At 41.2% G+C, this 25,649-nt stretch overlaps 1 protein-coding gene across 4 annotated transcripts in view; it reads right to left on the reverse strand.

Moving 5' to 3' along the window:
* Positions 1-255: 255 nt before the first annotated feature.
* Positions 256-25,649, reverse strand: part of LOC134358112 (centrosomal protein of 72 kDa-like) — a 37,039-nt gene continuing 11,645 nt past the window's right edge. For 3 of the 4 annotated variants that reach the window (XR_010020809.1, XR_010020808.1, XR_010020807.1), the window contains 6 exons: positions 15,997-16,213; positions 8,253-8,301; positions 3,301-3,478; positions 2,620-2,807; positions 1,688-1,796; positions 256-818 (listed from right to left, as the gene is read on the reverse strand). Coding sequence is in view for 1 of the 4 variants with exons in the window: in XM_063070108.1 (XP_062926178.1) it covers positions 793-818; positions 1,688-1,796; positions 2,620-2,807; positions 3,301-3,478; positions 6,298-6,375 (579 nt within the window). In the remaining 3 variants the exon portion in view is untranslated. Of the gene's footprint in view, positions 819-1,687; positions 1,797-2,619; positions 2,808-3,300; positions 3,479-6,297; positions 6,689-8,252; positions 8,302-15,996; positions 16,214-25,649 lie in introns of all 4 variants that reach the window. The other variant, XM_063070108.1, reaches the window with a different exon arrangement.

Raw genomic sequence — 25,649 nt, forward strand, 5'->3', positions numbered from 1 at the left:
TTGCTGCCCCAAATGCCAGCCATGTAATGGCAAATGAGAAGAGACTAGATTTCTGGGTTCTCCTTTAAGCTGGAATATTCTATTTGCTTATTCTCCCTTTCCTGTCGTCTTTCCCTTTTTATCTCTACAGTTGTTTGTACTCAACCTGGCCTTGCAAATAGCTCTGGTGGGACTGCAGTGCTCTTGAAAGTAAATGCCTTGAGGAGAAAGGAGCCTCAAAATAAAACAGCACCTCGAATTAGTGATGCCTTCACATGGTTGATTTCCACTTCAGCTTTTTAATGAGCAAATTATACAGTTTCAGAGAAATTTCTGATAAATTATGAAAGAACAGTTTAAAGTTATTTTCACAATACGACAGATAACAAAAATGTCAGCAGAAATTATGAAATGCAGCAATTTGAATACTCTTTATGTACAGTATTTTAAGGAGCAAAGAGGTTAAGAAACAAATAAAGTAATATATATTGAAATTTCATCACATTGCTTACTACTTTTGACACCCTAGATTCTGAATAAAATATTAGATATTAACATATCTCTCCTTATTTTCAAATAGATGCTTTTTCTGAAATACCTCAATTGTTTTCTATGTTTTTATTACCTATGACTCTCTTGTAACATCGAGACAGTGTCCTGTAATTTAATGTAGTCTTCATATTGCTGATGCAAATATTCTGCTTCCAAATTGAGTCTGTCATTTTCTCTGTGCAGTTCCTCTGAGAGAGTAGCCAAACAGAAACTGTTTCATCGTTTTACAGGAATCATTGATCATTTTGGTTGATATTTAGGTTAAATCTCTGTCAAGCAACATTGACCTTTGGTGGGTAAACATTAAAATAACAATTAGCGGCAGAGGTTTTGAAGTGGCACGGCTATTATACATTTACATTTTTACCACAATAATTCATTCCAAAATCCTTAATTTTTTGAATTTTCCCAAAATATTTCTATTGTGTAGTAGGTGGTTAACAAAACCAAATGGGAAATCTGGATTTGTACATAAGAACATCGAAATACAAGACAACAAGATGTAAATTGCTGCTGCTTGTGCATGGGACAGTGGGGGGGGGGGGGGGTTTCACGTTACTAACATTTAACTGTCGTTCATTGTTTGGGGCACTCCTCTGTTCTCATGGATGCTTGTGAATAAAAAATTTCGGGATGTATATTAAATGTACCTATTGAAATCTATTGAACAATTTCAAATAATTAGCCTTTTTAACCAGAATTTCATTACTGGTCATCAAATGGAATCATTAGCTTGGTGTACAACCATAAACCCTCCACAAACTCTGTCTGAATGGTGTGTATTTGCAGCGTTGTTTTCCTCAACTATCTTCACGTTTCCTCATTTTTCATTGTTACTGGAATAGTTACTTGTCCTGAAGCCAGATCTGTTATGATTGAGTTTTTACTGCCTTTGCTCAGACGAACAATACTTGTGTCATTTCAGACACCTTCCATCTCCACCCGATCACAAACTCTTCCCTTAGCTCCACCCCTTCATTTTCTCTCCAACTTACAATTGCAAAACTTTCCAATTTTCATGACATATCATTAGCCAGAATGACTCTTTACCTCCGTCCATTGAAACTGCTTGACTTGCTGAGATATTTCCTGCATTTTCTATTTTCATCTCTTAATCTATCTACAGAAACATTTTAAATGAGAAAAAGAGGCCTACTGTTGCGTTGTTGAAGTCGAGCACAATTCACAAGTTCTGAACTCTTTAACTGAGAATGTAGCTTGTTGTTTTCCTCGATCAGTTTTTCAAACTTCCCATTTAAAGATTCCTTCAAAAGGTATTAAAACTAGATGTCACTGTTTCCGTAGTCAACAGCAAATATCAAAGTCAATCTTTAGAACTTTTTCAGACTTGAGATATGAAAAAGACACATGACTTTTTACAGTGCAGAAAAATATACATTTTTCATTCTTCCCTATAAGATACATATTTTACCAATATTTTAAATATCAGAGATCACAGTGCAAATCCTGTATAATTTGCTTTACCACCGTGCCTCTAGTTGTAAAGGAAATTTCTGAAAGAAGATTTGAAATTGGCATGCTTCTTGGGAAGTTTAAGCTTCATTGAAATAAAATAGTTTAAAATTTGAGACATTTGTCTCATAACAAGTTGAAACAACACCACAATGAGACATCCAAAGCCTCTGGAAAGGAGCATTATTAAACAGACTTTAAGCTGTAATGCTTGATCTGAGACCAAAAGGTTGGTCAAAAGGTAGATTTTAGAGAATGTGGTTTTGAAGGAAATAAAAAGGTAAAGCTTAGGGAGAGAATTTCAGCATTTTTGCAACAGGGAGCTGAAAACTACTAATGGAATGAATGAAGAAGATATTGCACAAGGGTCAGAATTACAACAACATAGAGATCTCCGTGTGGAGGAAGAGCTGAAGAATTTTAGAGGTTGACTGCAAAATCTCCCCCCCCCCCCAGCATTAAGTATCCATTGTGTTTTCTGCAGAACCACTCTTGGATCTATCACACATTCTTTTTCAATAAAATGAGTTAACAGGTTTCTGTAACGCCAGATTATATTTTACAAATTGATTTGTGGCAGTGGAAGTGGTGGACACAGGATTAAATGATGCTTACCAAATCATCCTCTTTCTGAGATAATTGATGTTTAATGCATGGGAAATCTGCAGTGTCTAGGCCAGAGGCTGTTCTGGTCAGCAGAGATCTGTTCTCTTCTGTTAACACTTTAACCTTTGGTTCCAGGCTTTGAATTTTTAAAATGGCCATTGTGTCCAGCGCATTGAAGAGCAGTTCTTCAGCAGAGTCTATAGGAGAGTATATGGCAACAAAGAAAAAATGAATCACTGGTCCAAAATAAATTTGCAGCGATTTGGAAGTTCTAGGATAGCACTTCAGTTGTCATTCGATACATCCAGTGTTTTTTAAAATTTGCTTATAAATAAGATATGGAGTAGCATTACGAATGTTATTTTGTTGTATCGATGAGACAAGGCAATTGTAACTCTAAATCTAAACCAAGCATCTTCTTTTTTTCTCCTTTTGTAAGTTATTCAGAAAACAACTGTGAACAAACTTTGGTCTCTGGTTTCTCCTCATCATCTGCTTACTTAGTTTTAGTTTTCTGAATGAACTTTACAAGTTAGTTTTATTCAAATGTTCAATAAAAATTTGTTGCCTCAAAATCATGCTTCATTTAAAGTCTAATCAATATTACCAAGAGTTGATAACTTGTGAATTTTATCTCTTGACCTCAACCCTGGGGGATTACCTAGCTGTTCATAAAGGAAGACAACTTACTAAGGAACCTCTGGTTTGTGTGGAGTGAATTTGAACCACTCCAGTGTCGGTCCACCAGATCAAGTAAATTCTGCAAGTGTGGGGAAACGTTTGCAGAGCTGCCAGATCTGAGCCCCAATGGAATTCGAGGATTATAATCACCACTTTGATCTACTTCAGGCAATTTATGCAGAGTTGTCTGTTGGTAAAAGGAGAAATATAGTTACAATGTGTTTACATGTACAAGAGATTCCGAGTTCATTTAAAAATCACCATTTCTAATTTATGTTACATCATTTGGACACTTCTTTGCAAATGTGAGGAATACCCACAGCTGATAAGCCTGTCAACTGATGGAAATTACCCATTCAAATCAAATAATACCACTGCGAGTGGTTATAACAAAATAGCTGAAGTATACTTAGTTTGCCAGATGCATTCAAATAATATCAGTTCTGAAACATGGCAAATCTTAATTTATATGACCACTGTGAAGAGGAGTCCATCTTTAGTTACAATGTCTAATATTCACTTAGTTCCCATGAGCTCATGCACAGGAAGATACTTTAAAAGGGGGCAAATCCAGCACAATATAGACTCTTGGGATTTATGTCAACAAATCAAACATTGTTTAACTCCTGAACCAATCACTCTGAAAAAATTTGTTAAATAAACATCTCAGGAAGAGTAAGTCAGAACAGTGAAGTCATTGCAAAATCAAGTACAGAATGGATTCAGAAAAGGAAATGAAATACATTTTCAGTTGAATTTTAAAAATCTCCAAAATGATTGAGAATGAAAATTTCTACATCAACTATTTACTTTTAAGCAACAGGCAGCGTGTTTGACAATATACTGTCACAGGGTCACACAACATGGAAATGAGCCTGAACTCATGTCTATGCTAGTCATTACCTTCCTACCTTTACTAAACCCATTTCCTAGCATCCAGCCCGTACCATTCAGCGCCATGATATCTCAAGTGCCTATCGAAATATCTCTTATATGCTATGATTGTACTTGCCTCTATCTTCCTCTCAGGTGGTGTGTTCCAGATTTCAGGTAAAAGAAAAGTTCTTCCTCAAATCTTTTATCCCTGTTCTTAAATCAATGCCCTCACACCTCTCCAAAGATTAGAAGTTCTTCATACGAGCTATAGTCTTTTAATTTTGTGTACCCATACCAGCTACCTAGTCCTTCAGCCCACCCATTGCCAGTCTTAAGAAAGCAAACCTAGCCTATTCTGTCTGACAATATCCCAATGAATCTTCTTTGCACCTTCTCCAGTACAATCACATCCTTCCTTGGTTGTGGGGAATCAGGCCTGTGTACAGTAATCCACTAAAGCTTCACCCAGAGGTCCATGAACCAAGTAATTGGAAGAATGGACATGTAAATTTGTGACTGATGTACATTTGGGTGTGTGTAATACAGGTGTGAACAGGGAGGTGTGTTGGTGGGAAGATCCAGGTATTTGAAACTGTTAAATGTAGTTCAAAGGAAGCATTGTTAGAATTGTCCTGAAATTTCTTTGATGTTTGGCACATAAAATGTTGTGTATTGCTGGGTCAAGCAGATCTCTTGCTCCGAAAGGGTCTCTCTCCTTCGCTCTCCTCTCCCTCCCTCTCGTGACTCCAAAATCTGTCAGCTTATTTGTGATAGTTTATCAAATAAAGGGACTGCTTCATACCGACCAGTACTTCCCTCTGTGACGACATTCATGCAACATTTGGTGTCAGGAGAGGGATTCCTTCTTGCGACCCATCGTGTGGGCCAGCAATCTCAGCGGCTGAAGTGGGTGAGTAATTTTAAAATCGGCACTCACACTTGGACCTGTTCAGGTCAGTGGTTATGGAATCGCTAGGTATCATGAACACGACGAAGAGCTGAACTGGTAGATGTTGAAGTCAGGGAATGTCAGGTCAAGAACCCTGGAGACCCAGGACAGCACTCGACCATGATCGCAACCATTCATAAACCCTTCACCCCAGGGAGAAACAGTGCAATTTGTCAGAGTCGCCTTCACTGAAAGTTGCATGTGACAATTGAGAGAACAGAAGCAACAGAAACTACAGGTGCACAGAAAGCCGTGAATCGCGTGTTAAAGTGGAATGGGATCAGTACTGTGTAATAAAGGCTGATTGCTGAAGTCATTTGAAGTTATTTACCACATGTGCTAACACCAGACATCACTCTAACAAGCCCTCTGCCTTTCACACACAAATTAAAGTGCTTGAGGATCTCACCTATCAATGACATTTTATGAACTCTTCCTACCCTCTTTGTTTCCTTTAAGAAACCCCCAACACTTTTTTTTATTCTTTGAAAAGCCTCCCATCTTTAGTTCTCTGTACTTGCCACAAACTTTCCTCTTATTGCCACTTAGCACCACAGGTTCAACTTCACAAGATCAGCATTTAAATCTTCCTTCCTTTTCTGAATCTTTATCTCACAATTTCAGGAGAGAAACCAGCTACTAACATCAGTGTCAAAGCTCCTGACTCCCACAGCTATTTTAATAATTCTTCACCTACCCTGTCTCCCATTCTCCCAGTTCCTCTGAATCCATCATATTTGCTCTGGTGATGTCACCTGAACCTCAACATATCTTGCTTTCACGAAAGGGAGTTTTTAAGGAACTTTTCATGACATCATAAGGTACCGATGAATATCAGCCAATCAAGTTTTTGCCCAAAATCACCTTTGAAGTTTTGTTGAAAACATAAATCACTAGAATCAGTCTGACCTGGGGCTTTGGTTATGTGATGTACACAGGTTATCTCCTGGTTTCAAAACCTCAAAGTTATTGTAAAGCCATGGTGAGAAATGTAGTGCCTCACATAGTCTGAATTAAGGGGGAGGGTATGAACATGAATACAATCAAATAACTTCTTACAGTATTTCTCATATACATTAGTCTCCTCATGCTGAAGACAACCTTATTGTCTAGTACAGTATAGGCTGCAGACAACTGCACTTTGGAAAAATTAACTTTGTTAAATGAACTGTGTCTGTTACCTTTCCATTATAACTTGGCTGCAAAGAATTTAAACTGCTTGTTTTTGTCGCTTCTAATCTCTTGTCAATATATTCCATGTTGGCTCTGGTTAACTTTGATTGTCTTTCTGAACCCTTGTTGCCTGTAATTTCTGTACTGATGTGTTCAGTAAAGCCAGCTGATGCTTTATTTTGTTGATCACAAGATGATGTTTCTTGGTGGAAGGCATTCTGGATTTGTGACAGCTGGCACTGTCATCTTCAGGGGTATTTCTACTGCTGACCTTATTGTTTTAAATCGGAATTTCATCTGAAAATGTTACTCTCAATCCTTCCCTGGATCGATTACAAACATTCTTCCCCACAGAACAGAAAGAGGATTGGACTGGTGGTTGATAATTTCTGTAATCATCTGAAAGGCAAATATGTTACAAAATAGCTGTGTGGAAAGTAAACATACTTTGTTGAATGTCTAACTCCTGAGAATGATTAAATAGTTTCATTGGATATTTATCTTTAATATCGTTACTTGTCTTTAAAAATGTAATCAAAATTGCAAAGGAATAATGTGTTTAACTCTGAAACTTAATCACTTTTTCTGGTAAATGACCATCATAAATAATAACATGTAATTTCTGTTGTGTATTTAATATTTCAATAATGTTTGAGTGACCTTGTATAGTCATAGTTTAATTAACCATTATCCGTCATTTAAATAATTAATTTATTTGAAAAAATAGGCAGACCTCATCACGCTCTATGATATACGCGCACCTCACTCAAAGTGAACTCGAAGTTACACCCGTATTTTTGGATTCCATGTTTTTCCTTGAATGAGTTTAATGTGTCAAAGATACAAAAGATAAAAGCTTCCCTTTGGACTTGGAGACTTTTCAGCGGAACAGAACTGAAGCGAAGTGATGCAGTGGGCCGATCACCGAGGGCAAGGAAGGACTGAAGTTCCATCAAATTAAGCTCTGCGCCAAATCGGAAAGGTCCGCTACTGGCCTCATCAAGGCGCCGGATATCGGATCCTGGATCCAGGTTCTGGAGCACATCGAAGCAACAGAACCTGATGTTTGGACAATGATTTGGTATCTGGGCCAGATTGAAAAGCTCAGGGTGCAGGACCAGAGACAAGGGACGGGCCGGTTCAGCTCGTTGTTCTGCTCTCTGTTGAACTAAGGCTCGATGGGTAGGCTCTCAGTGTGGACTTCGGTTCAGAACGCTATTTGCTCACATTTACTGTTTGCATGATTTTCTTTTATCTCTCTACAGTCGGTGTTTGACAGTCTTAAACATTTTTTGGGGTGTCTTTACTTTCATGGCTGCCTGTTAAGAGATGAATCTCAAGGTTGAATAGTGTGTAAGGCTGGTGCAAGGCTTTGCCAGTGAGGATACTCTGCTGGTAGTTATAAGCATATCTGCGACTGTTGGTGATGTGACATCAGCACTGGACTTCGAGGCGACTGCTGCTGGATTTCAATCAGGCCGTCCCCCTGCATGATTTCCATCCCTGTTGGGTTGAGTGTCGAGCTAGCAATTTAGCCTCATGAAAAGAAGACAAATGCTAAGGAAACAGCAAACAATGTCACCCAATGCGCCACAAGGCATGAAAAGGAACAACAACGACATATGCATATCTGCAAATACCAGAGAATTTTTTGGGAGATGTTAGGTACTATTTGTAGATGCAGAAATGGACAGCAGTTTTAGTAATTTAGCTCCCAGTTTACACATTGTCAGTGGCACACTCCAGGCCTAAGCATTTGACCTGTAACGGACCGGCAGATCCCAGTGACCATTTCTTTATTGAAAATTTTTGCCTCTGGTGTGCTTCATACCTCAATTGAATGGAGAAAGGAACATTGCTCCTGGGTGTTCCTGCGGAGTTAACCCTCCAGCTGCCGATTAGAATTCAAGCTGTACCAATACTACGTACATGCATTTTTAAATATAAATCTAGAAGGCTTTACCTTCACGGGAATGAATCTGATGTTGTTCACTTCTCAAATGTTCAGTTTCCTGAAAGAAAAAATGATTTTATTATAAAGATACTGTTCCAGTATCAAAAATTAAGAAAGAACATCTGACAAATGTATTAAAATTAGTAATGTCCCCATTTTTAAATACACACAAATAGTTCCAGTTACACTGTATGTTGGTTTGATTCACATAGCCCCAGACAACAATCATTCAAAATTTAGTCTGCTCGAATGTGTTTATTTAATTTCTAAATGTAGAGGTAGATGCAAGTGAAATGACTAATTAATATTTATAAGTTAAGATCTATGTTGTATTTTTAATACTTTATTTTCATATAAGCTCAGACATGTGTAAAAATAAAATAAGCAAAGGAAAAAGATAAAAAAGGGACATAACATTCGAGGGATGGCTGCTATACAGTGCTCAAAAATGCTAAACATTAAGTCTCTAACGAGGGCTGTGAGAGATTAGCTGGGGGGGGGGAATTGTTTATCTGCCCCCGACCTTGTCCAGATAGGCAAGAAATGGATCCCAGACAGCCAAAAATTTTAAAATTGAATTGGTTCTCAAAAACCTGAGTCTCTCTATCTGTATGACTGAGATCATGTCAGCCATCCATCTCCGAAAGGAAGGGGGAGAGGGTGATTTCCATTCCATCAAGATGAGTTTTTTGGCGACAGTCATCCCCAGCATCAGAGACTGTCGTATGGCTGTAGGGAAGCATAAAGTGGATTGCGAACAGCCAAAGATGGCGAGACTGGCTTCCAAGGGGAAGGATCTTTTATAGGCCTTTGAGTACTAGTCAAATATTTTGGACCAAAATCCAGTCAGTGAAGGACAAAACCAAAAGGTGTGTGACAATGTGCCCTCCGTCCCTGGGTATCTGTCACACATTGGCAAGACAGAAGGGTAACTCCTGTGCAACCTGAGTTTAGAATAGTGGAGACAGTGGACAACTTTAAACTGGATCAGTTGGTGTCTGCTGTTAACAGAGCAAGCCTGTATCATCGACAAACTCTAGTCCCAGGCAGCTTCATATGGTTCAATGCCCAATTCCTCTTCCAGGCCTCCCTGATCTTCACAGTAAAGGCTATAGTACAACCATCAAACAAACGCACAAACTTAGAAACGAGATGCCTGGAGTCAGGAGGGTTCTTTAAAATATCAAAAAATATATGCTTCCCTGGAAGGATTCCAAAATAACAAATCTTGAATTGGACGTAGTGTCTAATTTGTAAATAATGAAAAAAGTGCAAATGAGGCAGCTCAAATTTCTCTTTCAGCAGACCCAATGTTGCAAACCGTCCCTCTATGTACAGGTCTTCGATAGAAACAAAACCCTTCTCCCTCCAAGCATGGTAGGTTTTGTCTGACCATGAGGGTAGAAAGGAGTGATTGAAACAGATTGGTGTTTGTACAGAGGTCTCTGGTAGATTCAGAACACTTCTAATCTGATTTAGAATTCCAATGGAGTTTTTCAAAATGAAACTTAGACTTTTTAAAGTCCCAGGCTTTTCTAGCTGGCTGGGAAAGAGGAGTTGACTCCATATATAGCCACAAGGGGGCCCCAGGGGCTAAGTTATCCGGAGCCCCCTGTTGCCAGAACATCAGAGCCCTAACATTGACAGGCCAGTAATAGTGTCTGAATACAAGTAATCCCAGCCCTCCTTCAGACTTGGGCTTTTGTAAATGAATTTTCAAAATCCTGTGGTTCTTGTAATTCCAGATGTAAGACAAAATTATGCAGTCCAACTCTTTAAGGAAGGCTGATGTAAGAAAAATGGGAAGACTTTGACAAAGATAGAGAAACCTAGGAAAGGAAACTATTTTAATTGAATTTATATGACCAATCACGGACAGAGGTAGGGTTTTCCAACTTTCTATGTTCTGTTTAAGTTTTGAAATAAACTCCACGAAGTTTAATTTAAATATTAATTTCGGATCTTTGGGTATTGCCAAGCTAAGAGAAGTAAAGTGATCTTTAACTACTTTAAACGGGACACTTTCCAAAAAACCCGGAATGTAGACGTCGGACAGGGGCACGAAGTCACTCCTTGTCTAATTGATTGAGTAGCCCGATAGTCTGCCAAAAGAAGTGATTAAATCTAGAAGAAGGGGGACTGACTTTTCTGAGTTTTGTAAGTACAGTATCACATCGTCGTTGTGTTTCAATACCTCCCACTTTCAAACCCACAATATTTGGGTGACTTCTTATTTTTAGGGCAAGGGGGCTCTACTGCGATGTCAAAGAGGCCGGCAAGAGAGGGCACCCCTGCTGAACTGTGTAGGGGTGTAGGGGTGTAGGGGTGTAGGGGTGTAGGGGTGTAGGGGTGTAGGGGTGTAGGGGTGTAGGGGAAACACAGCTGAATTGTTGCCAATAATTATTATAGAACACATTGGGCTGGTGTATATCAGTTCTACCCAGGATATAAATGACTCGCCAAACCCAAATCTGTACAGTGACTCAAACATTTAAGGCCACTCAATCTGGTCAAAAGCCTTATGTGCATCAAGGGATAAGATTTCTCCCCATTAGCTTTCCCATGATCAGCGTACATAGTATTAAGGAGGCGTCTGACACTGGAAAAAGAGAACCTGCCCGGGATGAATCCTGTCTGATCAGGATGAATGATAGATGACAAATGCTTATTTAGCCAGTTAGCCATCATTTTAGTGATTACCTTTCTATCGAGGTTCTGGAGTGCAATGGGCCTAGAGCTGACCGGGTCTGTTTCCTCTTTCCCTTTCTTTAAAATGAGGGAAACGTTAGCCTCGTGCAATGTTTTAGGCAAGGCTTTGTCATATTAACAAATTAATTAGACTGAATAGAAAACACAATTGATAGAAACCATGAAACAAAATTTGAGAGAAGCTGAAGGGCAGCTGTTGTAGTGACACAGCTACCTGATACAGGGAGGAAAGGGAACTCACTGAGATACATCCATGAAACTGGAACATCCCAGGTCGGGATTTGGGCAGAGGGATAGGAATGCAACTTAGAATCTATTGGTACCCTTGGATAATAGCCTATTCCTCTATTATTGTCTCTTGGGGTGTGAACAAAGTCCGGAGGGAAAAGGGGCACCCAGCTAGTGACAGTGAAAGGGACAGTAGGGTTAGGGGCATAGGCACACTGACGTGGAGTGCTGTCGGCCCACTGGCTGAATGAAGTCTGTTGAGTATTAAGTTGGGAAGCCCTGCGGCAGCTGTATAAAACCTCGGTCAAGCTACATTTGGTGTTTTGAGTGCAGTTCTGGTTGAAGAAACTCGCCTCATCAGGAGACTGAGGAAGTGATTAATGGGAGGTACAGGGAGATAGTCCACCCCGAGGTTGTAGGAGGCAGATAACTGGGTTACTGTAAGGAGGAAAGGAAATGGGCAGCCAGTGTGGAGTAGAGCTGTGACTGTCCCCTCAAAAGTAAGTATAGCACTTTGGATAACGTTGGGAGGGACGAGCTGCAGGAGTGGAACTGCAGCAACCTGGTCTCTGGCACTGTGGATCGGAGGAGGTGAAGCGGACTGCAGCAGTGATAGGAGGCTCCATAGTCAGAGGAATAGAAATGAGATTCTGTAGACTGGATAGAGAAATCTGGATGGTATGTTGCCTCCCAGGTGCCAAGGTCCAGGACGTCTCGGACTGGATCAATGGGAAGGATTGAGGGAGCAATATCCTTATGGGCAGCTTTGCTGGAGCTGCTCAGGTGGGAAGAGGATGGGAACCAGTCATAGGGCTGAGGATCGGGCAGTTAGTTTACAAACAGAGCGGTGAGACTGCTAGCAAGGAGAGCTCGAGGATGGGCCAAAATTACAGGTACAGTAATGGAGTGAATCGCAAGGTAAAAGGAGGCCAAAATCAAAACGGATGATCAGTACAGGACTGAAGGTGATGGCACACATTATTCTGAATAAGGTAGATGAACTTGCAACAGATTGGCATGTATGACATTGTGGGCATCGCTGATTTGTGGCTGAAAGAAGATTCTAGCTGGGAACTTAATTGTCCAAGGATAACATTGCATTGAAAGGGCAGGCCTGCAGGCCGAAGGCATGGAGGAGGGGTGCTGTATTGAGAAAAAATTAAATCAAACCATGAGAAAGAAGTGACAAAGGATTGAAAGGTGTAGAATCATGGGTAGAGCAAAAAAACTGCAAAGGCTTTTAAAGACCAGCAGAAAGCGACTAAAAAAAGTGATAAAAAAAGAAAGGATGGCACATAAAAGTAAGCTAGCCAATAACATTAAAGAGGACCAAACAAAGTTCCTTCAGATATTTTAAGTGTAAAACAGGCGACTGAAGAATTCAGACCACTGGAAAGTGATGCTGGAGAGGTGGTAGTGGGACACAAGGAAATGGCAGATGATCTGATTAAGCATTTTGAATCAGGCTTCACTGTAGTCTGACAGAACTTAGAAATTTTCAAGCGGCGGAAGTATGTGAAGTTGCCATTTCTAAGGAGAAGGTGCTTGACAAACTGGAAGGTCTGAAGGAAGACAAGCCACCTGGAGAAAGGATCTGCATCCCAGGGTTCTGAAATAGGTGGTTGGAGAGACTGTGGAGGTGTTACTGATGATCTTTCAAAAAGCAATGTATTCTGACATGGTTCTGGAGGAATGGAAAATTGCAAACGTCATTCCACTCTTCAAGAAGGGAGAGAAAAAGAAGAAAGTAAATTATAGAGCAGCTAGTCTGACATAAGGCGCTGGGAAGATAAAATTAAAAATGGACATAAAATTAAAAAGTCTTTGGTGCACAGGGACTTGAGAGTCCCTTCATAGGATTTCCTAAAGGTTCACTTTCAGGTTGAGTTGGTGGTGAGGAAGGCAAATGTGGTGTGTCAGCATTCTCTTCGAGAGTACTAGAATATAAAGGCAAGGATGTAATGTTGAGGGTTTACAAGACACTGGTGATGTTTCACTTGGAGTACGGTGAACTGTGTTCAGCTGTGCTGACATTGGCGAGGGTTTAAAGGAGCTTCACAACAATGATTCTGGGATTGAAATGGTTATCAAATGAGGAGTGTTTGAGGGCTCTGGGCCTGTACTCATTGGAATTCAGAAGAAATGAGGGGAAATATCATTGAAATCTGTCAAATGTTGAAGGAGCTTGATAGAGTGGATGTGGAGAGGATGTTTCCTATGGTGGGAGAGCTAAAGAGCAGAGAGAGGACACAGCCTCAGAAGGATGTCCATTTCGAATGGAGAAGAGGAGGAATTTCTTTTCCGTAGAGTGGTTAATCAGTGGAATTCTTTGCCAAGTCATTGGGTGTTTTTAAAGCAGATACTGGCAGATTCTTGATTAGTCAGGGCATAAAAGGATATGGAGAGAGGACATGAGATTGGTGCTGAGAGAGAATTGAATCAGGTATTATGAAATGGTGGTGCAGACTCGATGGGCCAAATGGCCTAATTCTGCCCCTATATCTGATGGTCTTGTGATTTGATTGAAGTTTTCAAGATATTAAGACAATCTAATCTGCAGGGTTTATTAAGAAACTATTTCCACTCAGGGCAGGGACTGAAAATTAGAATTTGTGCTTTCAGACCAAGATAAGGAAATATTTCTCAGTGAGAAAGATCATTGAAATCTGGAACCATCTTCCACGTAGAAGATTTTTTCGGGTCAATGTTTAAGACATTTTAGTTAACCAGAGTTAATAAGGGCTACTGCTGGTCAAGAGCACGTATATACAGTAGAGTTAGTTCACAGGTCAGCTAAAATATCGTTAAATGGTGAACAACACTGTCAGACTGAATGGCCGTTTCCTCCTCCTGTGTTTCAATATTAAACTCCTCTAATTGTGTCTCCTTACTCAGGCTGTCCTCCACCTTTCTTTTCACTCATGTCAGCATTATATTCCTTTAAAACACCTTTGACTGTTAAAAATGTGATAAGAATCCAAGTTATTCTTGCATGCAAGTATACACACAGTGGCTACTTTATTAGGTATGTCCTGTACCAAAGAAATGGCTACTGAGTGTATGGTTGTTGTCTTGTGCTGTTGTAGCCCGTCCACTTCAAAGTGTAACATCTTGTGCATTCAAAGTGCTCTTCTGCATGTCACTGCTCTAATGTGTGGTTATCTGAGTTCCTGTCACCTTCCTGTCCGCCTGAAGCAGTCAGGCCCTACCCCTCTGACCTCTCTCATTTTCAAACACAGTATTGCCGCTCACAATAGGTGGCAAAAGCTTGATCAAAGGGACGGGATGAAAGCAGTTTTATGCTGATCACCCCTTTCACTGTACACTCGGGAGAATATTGCGCATGAAAATCTCAGGAGATCAGCAGTTCTGAGATATTTAAACCATTCTGTCTGGCAACAGCAATCACTCCAAGGTCACCTAAATTACGTTTCTTGCCCATTCTGATGTTTAGCTGAACAACTGAACCTCTCGACCGTGTCTGCATGATTTCATGCGGAGAGCTGCAGCCATGTGACTGGCTGATAAGATATTTACTTTAGCCAGCAGCTGTACAGGTCACCTGATAAAGTGGCCACCGAGTGTATTTTGTGATCTGGAATATGCGGTATGAAAGGATGATAAAAGTCCATTAAAAATAAAAGCTTGATTAAATCTCTTTAATTGAACCCCAGTGCCTCATTTCATCATGTTACCCAACCTCACAAATGAGAAGATACTAAGCTCGATGTGAGGATAAGTTTTCTGAGATTCAAAGCACAGTCATTATGAAAGAATGTGTAAATTATACACCTTGAAATTTATAAGCAGTCGCAAAGGAAGAAATTCAAATAACCCAATAAAAAGACAAAAAAGCACTCTGCAGGGAAAAAGAGAGGGGAAAAAAATCACATTGAGCAAACAGAAGAAAATCAAAGCAGTAGGAAAAGTAAAAAGCTTACAGCATATTTACCTTTGAGATCAGTTGGCATATAGTGTTGATATGTTTAACTTCAATAATCAGTTATTTTAATCGGTAATGAAAATTTCTATCCACCTAACCTATTCTCATTTCGAGATCAAAAACTCCTTAATTTACTGGCAGAAGGATATCTTAGTTATTTGCTGTTAAAACATTGCATCTATGGTTCATTCAAAATATTAATGAACCTGCTGTACACAGCAATCAGAATAACTCCTCACTTTAAGAAACTAAAACACCCCTTTCCCTCGTTCTAACCCCAAATATAATTTTACCTCTGCTTACATGCTCACAAAATATAAATTTTACCCGAACAGCACACTACATTCAATATCAATATAAGGTAACAAACTGATAGATAAAATTCATGGCTGAAAACTGACCAAGCTTAGTTATGGGTTCTGAAGAACTAAAAACAAAATGATAACATGTACGCTTTTATGGCTGTTTTGTGAACTTCCAATATTTCCTGTTTTCACAAAAGAGAGTTAAAGGAAATTGTCATAATGTCAAAATGTGCCAATGACAATCAGCCAATCAATCTTTTGCTTCAGGTCACCTTTGAAGTTTGGCTGAAAACGTGAATCACTAGAATCAGTTTTACCTGGGGTGTTGGTTCTATGACGTAAGCAGGTTATCTTCCAGAGGCAAAACCTCCAAATTGTTGTAAATTCATGGTGAGAAATGTAGTACCTCATGTAGGTTCGTTTAAGGGGGGTGGGGATGATTAAGAATACGATCAACCAATATTTGTAAAATATTTCCCATATAAACAATACCACATCAGTCTCCCAATTCGAGAGACAACTGAACATTGTAAAATATTAACTTAGTTAAATGAACAGTGTTTGTTACCTTTCTGTCAGTAAAGCTTCTCTTTGAACAAGTTGTACGAAGAGATGTTAGAGAGCTGCTGGGTGTAACAATTGTTGTCGATCAACGAGGCAGTGAGCAGATGATGTTCCATAATGTGGCACTTGGCTGGCAGAAAGCATTCTTGATCGGTGAATGCTGCTACTGTCATCCTCAGTGAGACTCCTACAGCACCTGTATGTGGTATCTGCTTTCACACCTGGACAGATTAAGAAAATGAAAAATGGGAAATGATCAGTGTTTTGACATGAACAGGTAATTTTATCATTCCACATTTACAATAGAATATTCACTTTATGTTCATAAACATTGCAGCTTTCAGTTACCCTTTCTTAAACATATACCAGTGGTGAGATTATTTGCTGGATATTGACATTTCCTCTGCCATAACAAAACCTGTGAGAATCCAGATTTAGTTTCTTGTTTTTCATCTAAATTTCATCTGAAAATGCTACTCTCAATGTTTCAATGGAATAATTGCAAACATACTTCCCAACAGAATGTAAAGAGGACCAGACTGCTGACTAAAGCGATGGCAACACAGACCCCCGTGGAACACCAGGAGTCGCTAGCAGCCCACCAGAAAAGTCTCCCTTTATTCCCACCTTGCCTCCTCCCAATCAGCCACTGTTTTATCCATGCTAGTGTCACTTCGAAACGGAAAGCATTCTGCAATCAGTAATGGTTTTGGTTCTAAATGTTCCTGCCTTACTTTCACAATAACAGCAAAAGTAATTTTGAATCGTTTGGTTGGAGCAGTTAAACTTTGAAACAAACTGTCTGCAATTAAACCCAATGCACTTCATAAAATTGACACTTTTCTCATTGGCCATTCCATTTGCTTTAAACTACTATTGAATTACTGTAGCTTGGTATACAAAATCCAGTTATCTGTTTTGTAATCAACCCTGTCTAGCTTTCCAATGTAGCCATTTCTGTTTTTATTTATGGTCAGTACTCATCGATTTTGAGCCTGTGTATTCTTTCGTTTGCTGCCTTTTTTTGAACTCGACAGTCTATGTGCGTGCTGGGCCTCGTTATTTACTCATTGTTCCTCACTTTGCTTTGGTTTTAGTTTGTCCGTCTCGCTGTGCTTCAACTGGTCAGTAGCGATTTGCCTCTTGCCTATCAGCCACTGCTTTACTTACATCAGGTATCTTTCCTTTAATACCATGGGCTCTGAACTTGTTAAACAGCCTCATGTGTGGCACATTGTCAAAGGCCTTCTGAAAATCCAAGTACACAACATTACCATTCTCATTTGTCTATTCTGCTTGTTATTTCTTCAAAGAATTCCGACAGATTTGTCAGGTGAGATTTGCCCTTGAGGGAATCATGCTGAATATGGCTGACTTGATCATGTGCCTCCAAGTACCCCGAAAGCACTTAACAATCAACTTAACAATCAACTCAAACAGGTAATGCCAAGCACTGAGGTCAGACGAACTGCCCCATAATTTCCTTTCTTCTTCCTCTCTCCCCTGTTTTCCAGTCTTCCGGAACCTTCCATCATCGAGTGATCATTGCAAGATCGTTACTCATGCCTCCACAGACTCTTCAGCCACCTCTTTCAAAAGACTGGGGTGTAGACCATCAGGTCCAGGTGTCGTACAATATCTACCTTCAGGCCTTCCAGTTTCCCAACACCTTCGCCCTAGTAATGGCAACATCACACACTTCTGACTGCTGCAATCTTGAACTTCCGCCATACTACAAGTGTCTTCCACAGTGAGGAATGAAGCAAAATACTTATTTAATTTGTCTGCCATTTCCTTGCTCTTCATTGCTACCTCTCCCGAATTGTTTTCCTGCCGTTCAATATCCACTCCCCTCTCTTCTGGTATCCTCTTCCATATCACTGGCAAGCTTACTTTCGTATTTCAGCTTTAACTTCTTAATGACTTTTTAGTTCGCTTCTGTTAGTTTTTAAAAGCTTCTCAATCCCCTAACTTCCCAATAATTTTTGATATATGATATGCCCTGTCTTTGGCTTTTATGTTGGCTTTGACTTCTCTTGTTAGCCATGGTTGTATCATGTTGCCCTTATAATACTTCTTCCTCTCTGGGATGTATATATCCCGTGCTTTCCGAACTGCTCCAGAAATTACAGCCATTGCTCTACTACCATCCCTGCCAGTGTTATTTCGCATCAATTTTGACCAACTCCTTTCTCATGCCTCTGTAATTCCCTTTTCTCCACTGTAATACTGATATATTTGATTTTTGCTTCTCCTTCTCACATTTCATGGCGAATTTGATCACCTTATCATCACTTTCCCTCAGGGTTCCTTTATCTTCAGCTCTCTCATCAATTCTGGTTCATTGCACAACACCCGATCCAGATCAGGTGATCTCTACTGGGCTTAAACCTGAGCTGCTCTGAAAAGCCAACTCTGAGACATTCTAGAAATTTCCTCCTCTTGGGATCCCGCACCAGCCTGATTTTCCCAATCTACCTCCATAAGGAAATCTCTCAGGACTATGTATTGTGATTTGGCCTATTGGCATGCATTTTCTATCTCTCATTTTAATTTGTAGACCATATCCTGACTACTAGTTGGTGGTCTGTGTATAACTCCTATCAGGGTCTTTTTACCCTTGCACTTCCTTCGCTCTACCCCCGACAATTAAACACCTTTTGACCTGTTGTCACCTCTTTCTGATGATTTGATTTCAGTTTTACCAACAGAGCCATACCACAGCCTCTGCCTTCCTGTCAATCCTTTCGATACAATGTGTATCCTTGGATGTTAAACTCCAGGTATAATCTTCTTTCAGTCAGAGCTCAGTGATGTCCAGAATGTCACACATGCCAATCTGTAACAATGCTACAAGTTCATCTACCTCATTCCGCATACTGCATGCATTCAAATATAACACCTTCAGTCCTGTATTCATCACCCTTTTCAATTTTGGCTACCTTTTACATTGCATCTCATCCTGTTGACAGCAATTTTGCCCTGTCATTAGCTCCGTCTAGCAAGGAGTCTCACTACACACTGCCTCTGTTTGTAAACCAACTACCTCTTTCTCAGCACTGTTATCCCAGTTACCATCCACGTGCCAAATTAGTTTAAACCCTCCAGAACAATTCCAGCAAACCTGCCTGCAGGACATTGGTCCCCCTTGGGTTCAGGCGTAACCTGTGCCTATTGTGCACGTCGAAACTTCGCAGAAGTGTTCCCAATGATCCAAAAATCTGAAGCCTTGCACCCAGCAGCAATTCCTCAGCCCTGCATTTACCTGCTGAGTCATCATATTCTTCTGCTCACTGGTATATGAGATAGGCTGCGATCCAGAGATTACTGCCCTGGAGGTCCTCTCTTTAGCATTCTACCTCAATCCCCAAAATCTCTCTTCAGGACCTCCTCACCTTGTCAACCCATGTCATTGGTGCCAATATGTACCAAGATTTATGTAATCTTTGTAACCTATAGATTACAATAATTACATTATAATTTGAGTGCTATGTTCAATTTACACTGAATAGCTCAGAATCTAACAAATATGATCTGTTGCCTGCAGTTTTGTTAAGGTACAATCTGTCATCAATATGGATAAACTTGCTTGTTGAGAGTCCACACGATATTCAGCAAGGACCCGCAAGGCACCATGCCAACAGAATCTGGTCACAAGGGCTGCCAGACAGAAGTCTGCCTAAGAAACATCTTAGAAAACCTTTGACTGTCAAAGTTGTGAATGGAAATTTTAAGAAATAGGAGCTGGAATCAGTCATTTGGCACTTCAAGCATCCTCTTTTACCTAGTAAACCATTTCCTGCTTTATTCCCATTTCTTCTGGTTTCCTCGATATCTAGAAATCGATCAATTTTGAATGAACCAAGGAGTGAGGCACCAGGGTTCTCTCAGATAGACAATTCCAACAATTCATCCTCCTTCATGTGAAGAATTCTCTTGTCATCTGGTCCTAAATGCCCGATTGTTTCTTCTGAGATTCTAACCCCTGATTCCAGACTCCCCAGCAAGCTGGGATCGCTTGCATCTCTGCATCCAGCTGGTCCACAGAAGATTATAGCTTTACTATTGTCACTGAGATACCCAGAAAAAATTGTTTTGCCAGCCATCCAGACAGATAATTTCATCACATCAGTAGATTGAAATAAAAGAAGGAATTAAACAATGATGGAATACAGAATAAAGTATTACAGTTACAGAGACAGTGCAGTGCAGGGTGACAGTAAGGTACAAGGCCAAAATGAAGTAGATTGTGAGGTCGGGAGCCCATCATATAGTACTGGGGGGGCACTCAACATGGGATAGAAGCTGTCCTTGAGCCTGGTGACGAGATCCTTTCCAGTTTCTGTACCTTCTGTGCTATTGGAGGAAGTAGAAGAGAAAAAGTCCATGGTGGGTGGGGCCTTTGATCAAATCAAATCAGTTTTGCTTGTTTGGCCACGCGAGGCCGCTGATTTCCAAACATGCCACCATCTTATGTGAGCAACACACATCAAAGTTGCTGGTGAACGCAGCAGGCCAGGCAGCATCTCTAGGAAGAGGTACAGTCAATGTTTCGGGCCAAGACCCTTCGTCAGGACTAAGGCAAAAGGGATACAGGCTGGAGAAGGGAGAGGGTCATGGGACGGGAGGTCTGGGGAGAAGAAAAGGGGGAGGGGGGGAAAGCCCAGAGGATGGGCAAGTGGTATATTCAGAGGGACAGACGGAGAAAAAGGAGAGTGAGAGAAAGAATGTGTGTATAAAAATAAGTAACAGATGGGGTACGAGGGGGAGGTGGGGCATTAGCGGAAGTTTGAGAAGTCAATATTCATGCCATCAGGTTGGAGGTTACCCAGACGGAATAGAAGGTATTGTTCCTCTAACCTGAGTGTGGCTTCATCTTTACAGTAGAGGAGGCCGTGGATAGACATATCAGAATGGGAATGGGATGTGGAATTAAAATGTGTGGCCACTGGGAGATCCTGCTTTCTCTGGTGGACAGAGTGTAGGTATTCAGCAAAGCGGTCTCCCAGTCTGCGTCGGGTCTCACCAATATATAAAAGGCCACATCGGGAGCACCGGACGCAGTATATCACCCCAGACTCACAGGTGAAGTGTCGCCTCACCTGGAAGGACTGTCTGGGGCCCTGAATGGTGGTAAGGAGGAAGTGTAAGGGCATGTGTAGCACTTGTTCCGCTTACAAGGATAAGTGTCAGGAGGGAGATCAGTGGGGAGGGATGGGGGGGACAAATGGACAAGGGAGTCAGGTAGGGAGCGATCCCTGCGGAAAGCGGGGCGGGGGGAGGGAAAAATGTGCTTAGTGGTGGGATCCCGTTGGAGGTGGCGGAAGTTACGGAGAATTATATGTTGGACCCAGAGGCTGGTGGGGTGGTAGGTGAGGACCAGGGGAACCCTATTCCTAGTGGGGTGACAGGAGGATGGAGTGAGAGCAGATGTGCGTGAAATGGGGGAGATGCATTTGAGAGCAGAGTTGATGGTGGAGGAAGGGAAGCCCCTTTCTTTAAAAAAGGACATCTCCCTCATCCTGGAATGAAAAGCCTCATCCTGAGAGCAGATGCGGCGGAGACGGAGGAATTGCGAGAAGGGGATGGCATTTTTGCAAGAGACAGGGTGAGAAGAGGAATAGTCCAGATAGCTGTGAGAGTCAGTAGGCTTATAGTAGACATCAGTAGATAAGCTGTCTCCAGAGACAGAGACAGAAAGATCTAGAAAGGGGAGGGAGGTGTCGGAAATGGACCAGGTAAACTTGAGGGCAGGGTGAAAGTTGGAGGCAAAGTTAATGAAGTCAACGAGCTCAGCATGCGTGCAGGAAGCAGCGCCAATGCAGTCGTCGATGTAGCGAAGGAAAAGTGGGGGACAGATACCAGAATAGGCACGGAACATAGATTGTTCCACAAACCCAACAAAAAGGCAGGCATAGCTAGGACCCATACGGGTGCCCATAGCTACACCTTTAGTTTGGAGGAAGTGGGAGGAGCCAAAGGAGAAATTATTAAGAGTAAGGACTAATACCCGCTAAGTCCTGTTGGTATAGGGACGGTAGGAAAGTCTCAGATAAATCAACATTAGCATCAGCAGCCTTTTTGGACATGCTTCGTGTCACTACACATGCAGAATACACATCAGCATCTATGGGCTGGTCCTCAGCAGCAGCAGGCTTGCTTGTGAGCTGAACTGCTGGATTAACGTCTCCACCTGCAAGGTCATTACCGAGTAAAACATCAACATGGTCTATCGGTAGTTCAGATCGGACCCTTATTATGACTGGTTTCGATACCAAGTCGCATTTCAAGATTATCTCATGTAAAGGCACGGCCTCTGTTCCCCTTCTAATGCCCTTAATGATGTTTACTTCCCCAGTATCTGTCTCAGCACCAAATTCCAAAACATTCTTTAATATCAGTGACTGGAAAGCTCCAGTATCTCTCCAGATTCTTACTGGGACTGGGTTTGACCCCTCCTGCACAGACACAAACCCTTCTGAAATAAATCTCTCGAGTCCCTCCCGAACTTGGTTCGACCTCTCCTTCTTCAGCGATGTTTTAGCTGTCTGAACGCAGCCAGTTGGGGGTTTCTCTTTCTCTTTTCCTTTTCCCCTCTTTGTAGCAAAACAATTTGACGCCACATGGCCAGGTTTTCCACAAGAGTAACACTTGAAACTGGGAAATTTCTCCCCGACTGTTTCCCTTCCTCCTTACTTTTATCACTAATCCCCGGTTTACTCTCTGGTTTAGCCAGTGGATTATCTCTACTCCCTTGTGGGTTAATCTTAGTGGGAAAAAACTTAACTTAATGAGTTAGGGCATATTCGTCTGCTACTTTAGCAGATTCTGACAGTGTTGCTGCCCCTTTCCCATCTCAGTGCGTCCTTATCTCAGCCAAGCCGCAGTTTTTAAACTCTTCAATCAATATCAACTCCTTCAAGTTGCCAATATCCTCATCCGCCTCTTTTGAAGCGCACCACCGATCAAAGTACACACGTTTCTCATGGGCAAACTTCACATACGTTTGGTTCCAGGACTTAGTCAAACCTTGAAACCTTTGTCTGTACGCCTCCAGGACTAACTCATAAGCCTTAAACGCAGCATCCTTCACTTTATCATAATCCTTTGCATCTTCAAGAGACAGGGCTGCATGTGTTTGCTGAGCCTCCCCCTTAACCACACTCTGTAGTAACACCGCCCACTGCTCCCACGGCCACTCCCGATTACAGGCCACTTTCTCAAAATGTAGGAAATACCTCTCAATTTCTGCTTCATCAAATGGAGGCACTAACCTAATTTCTCGACTGACACTAAACCCCTCCTCACGGTTTGCCATCTGAGCGTTCTGTTGCTATCTCTCCCTTTCAAACGCTCTCCGTCTATCTGCCTCTCTAGCCTCATGGACCCTCTGTTTTTCTGCGGCCTCAGCCTTGAGCTGTAGTAATTCCAATTTCAGTTTCAACTCAGCTTCAGCCTCACATGTACCTTTCCTTCAGCAAATAGCTCTATCGCCCCCACCTCAAACGTTCCCTTAGCTACGTAATGCTGGGCTACTAACATCTGTATCTGAATTTTCCTCATTGTAGTATTCACCTTCAGTTTTAACTTTTGAGCAATTCCAAACAGCAAATCCTTCTTAGCATCATCCAACGCCTCAGGGGTTGGTTCCAACATAAACTTATTAACTTCAAACTCCATTTCTGCTGATATTCCACACAACCAAATCACACGGAAATTTCCCCAATCAATTCAAACCAGCCTCCCGACCAATTTGCTCATATCGCGGACGCAGCCCCCAATTTTGTCACATACCCCATGACGGGAATAAAGAACCAGCAGAGATGGAAAACACTTTGGAATCCAGTATTGTTATAAACTAATAATATTTATTAGTAACTACATGATACAGTAATGTAAATGTAGATAAATCAAACAGGTTAGCAATGATTATATATATAAGTAAGTATATCAGTAAGTGTGGAAATATATGCATTTGAAAAAACAAGCTTCTTTAAGTCTAGGGGTAAAAAGATACAGTCTTACAATGTTGAATAAAATTCAGTTCAGTTCAGTTCGTGGTATTTAGTTGAGTAGTGATGGAGAGAGAGAGAGAGAGAGAGAGAGAGAGTGAGTTGAGTCTTCAGGTGAGCTGTTGCCGTCAATCTTCTCGTCATCCTCCAAAATCTTTCACAAGATACTGACTGTGACTTTAACAACAAAGGGGACTGTACTTCGGTGTGGTGGAGCTGTCTACCCAGGCCAGGGTCGAACACATGGACAATTCCCCACCGGTCCTGCCTTTGAATTTTCACTGGCAGAGCAATTGGATCAATCCGCCTGATTGATCCTCCAAAACCCACTTTCTCTGCGGGCACAACAATGCTCCTTCAGTGTCCTGATCATGTGTCTGAGGTCTGTATCATCTGACCTCCTATTTATAGTCATAGTCATAGTCATACTTTATTGATCCCGGGGGAAATTGGTTTTCGTTACAGATGCACTATAAATAGTAAATAGTAATAAAACCATAAATAGTTAAATAGTAATATGTAAATTATGCCAGTAAATTATGAAGTAACTCCAGGACCAGCCTATTGACTCAGGGTGTCTGACCCTCCAAGGGAGGAGTTGTAAAGTTTGATGGCCACAGGCAGGAATGACTTCCTGTGACGCTCTGTGCTGCATCTCGGTGGAATGAGTCTCTGGCTGAATGTACTCCTGTGCCCAACCAGTACATTATGTACTGGATAGGAAACATTGTCCAAGATGGCATGCAACTTAGACAGCATCCTCTTTTCAGACACCACCGTCAGAGAGTCCAGTTCCATCCCCACAACATCACTGGCCTTACGGATGAGTTTGTTGATTCTGTTGGTGTCTGCCACCCGCAGCCTGCTGCCCCAGCACACAACAGCAAACATGATCACACTGGCCACCACGGACTCGTAGAACATCCTCAGCATCATCCGGCAGATGTTAAAGGACCTCAGTCTCCTCAGGAAATAGAGACGGCTCTGACCCTTCTTGAAGACAGCCTCAGTGTTCTTTGACCAGTCCAGTTTATTGTCAATTTGTATCTCCAGGTATTTGTAATCCTCCACCATGTTCCCACTGACCCCTGGACGGAAACAGGGGTCACCGGTACCTTAGCTCTCCTCAGCTCCTCACCACCAGCTCCTTAGACTTTTTCACATTAAGCTGCAGATAATTCTGCTCACACCATGTGACAAAGTTTCTTACCGTAGCCCTGTACTCAGCCTCATCTCCCTTGCTGATGCATCCAACTATGGCAGGCTTATCTCACCAGGCTGAGCATCACCTGCCATTCAGAGATAAACACCTACAATGGTTGGTATATAGGCTTGTATGCAACATTTTGGACCAGTGGAAATGGTCCAGAAGGGTTGTATGGAAACTATTATTACCATTTTTCTTAACAACTAATTTCATTACTTAGCCTAATAGGTTAGATTTACCACAGTACATAATTATCTATTTAAATGTTTATTTTGCTTTTATATCATCTCAATGTGTACTTAAGAATGTATAAATAATTGTAGTTTTATACATATAAAAAATGGAAAAGGTTATATGTGTGAAAAAAGTACATGATAATTGTGAACTCCTTATCCAAATAAAAATAAAATTTAAAAAAAAAGAAAGTAACATCAATAA

Source organism: Mobula hypostoma, chromosome 17, assembly GCF_963921235.1.
Source record: "Mobula hypostoma chromosome 17, sMobHyp1.1, whole genome shotgun sequence".
Lineage (NCBI taxonomy): Eukaryota > Metazoa > Chordata > Chondrichthyes > Myliobatiformes > Myliobatidae > Mobula > Mobula hypostoma.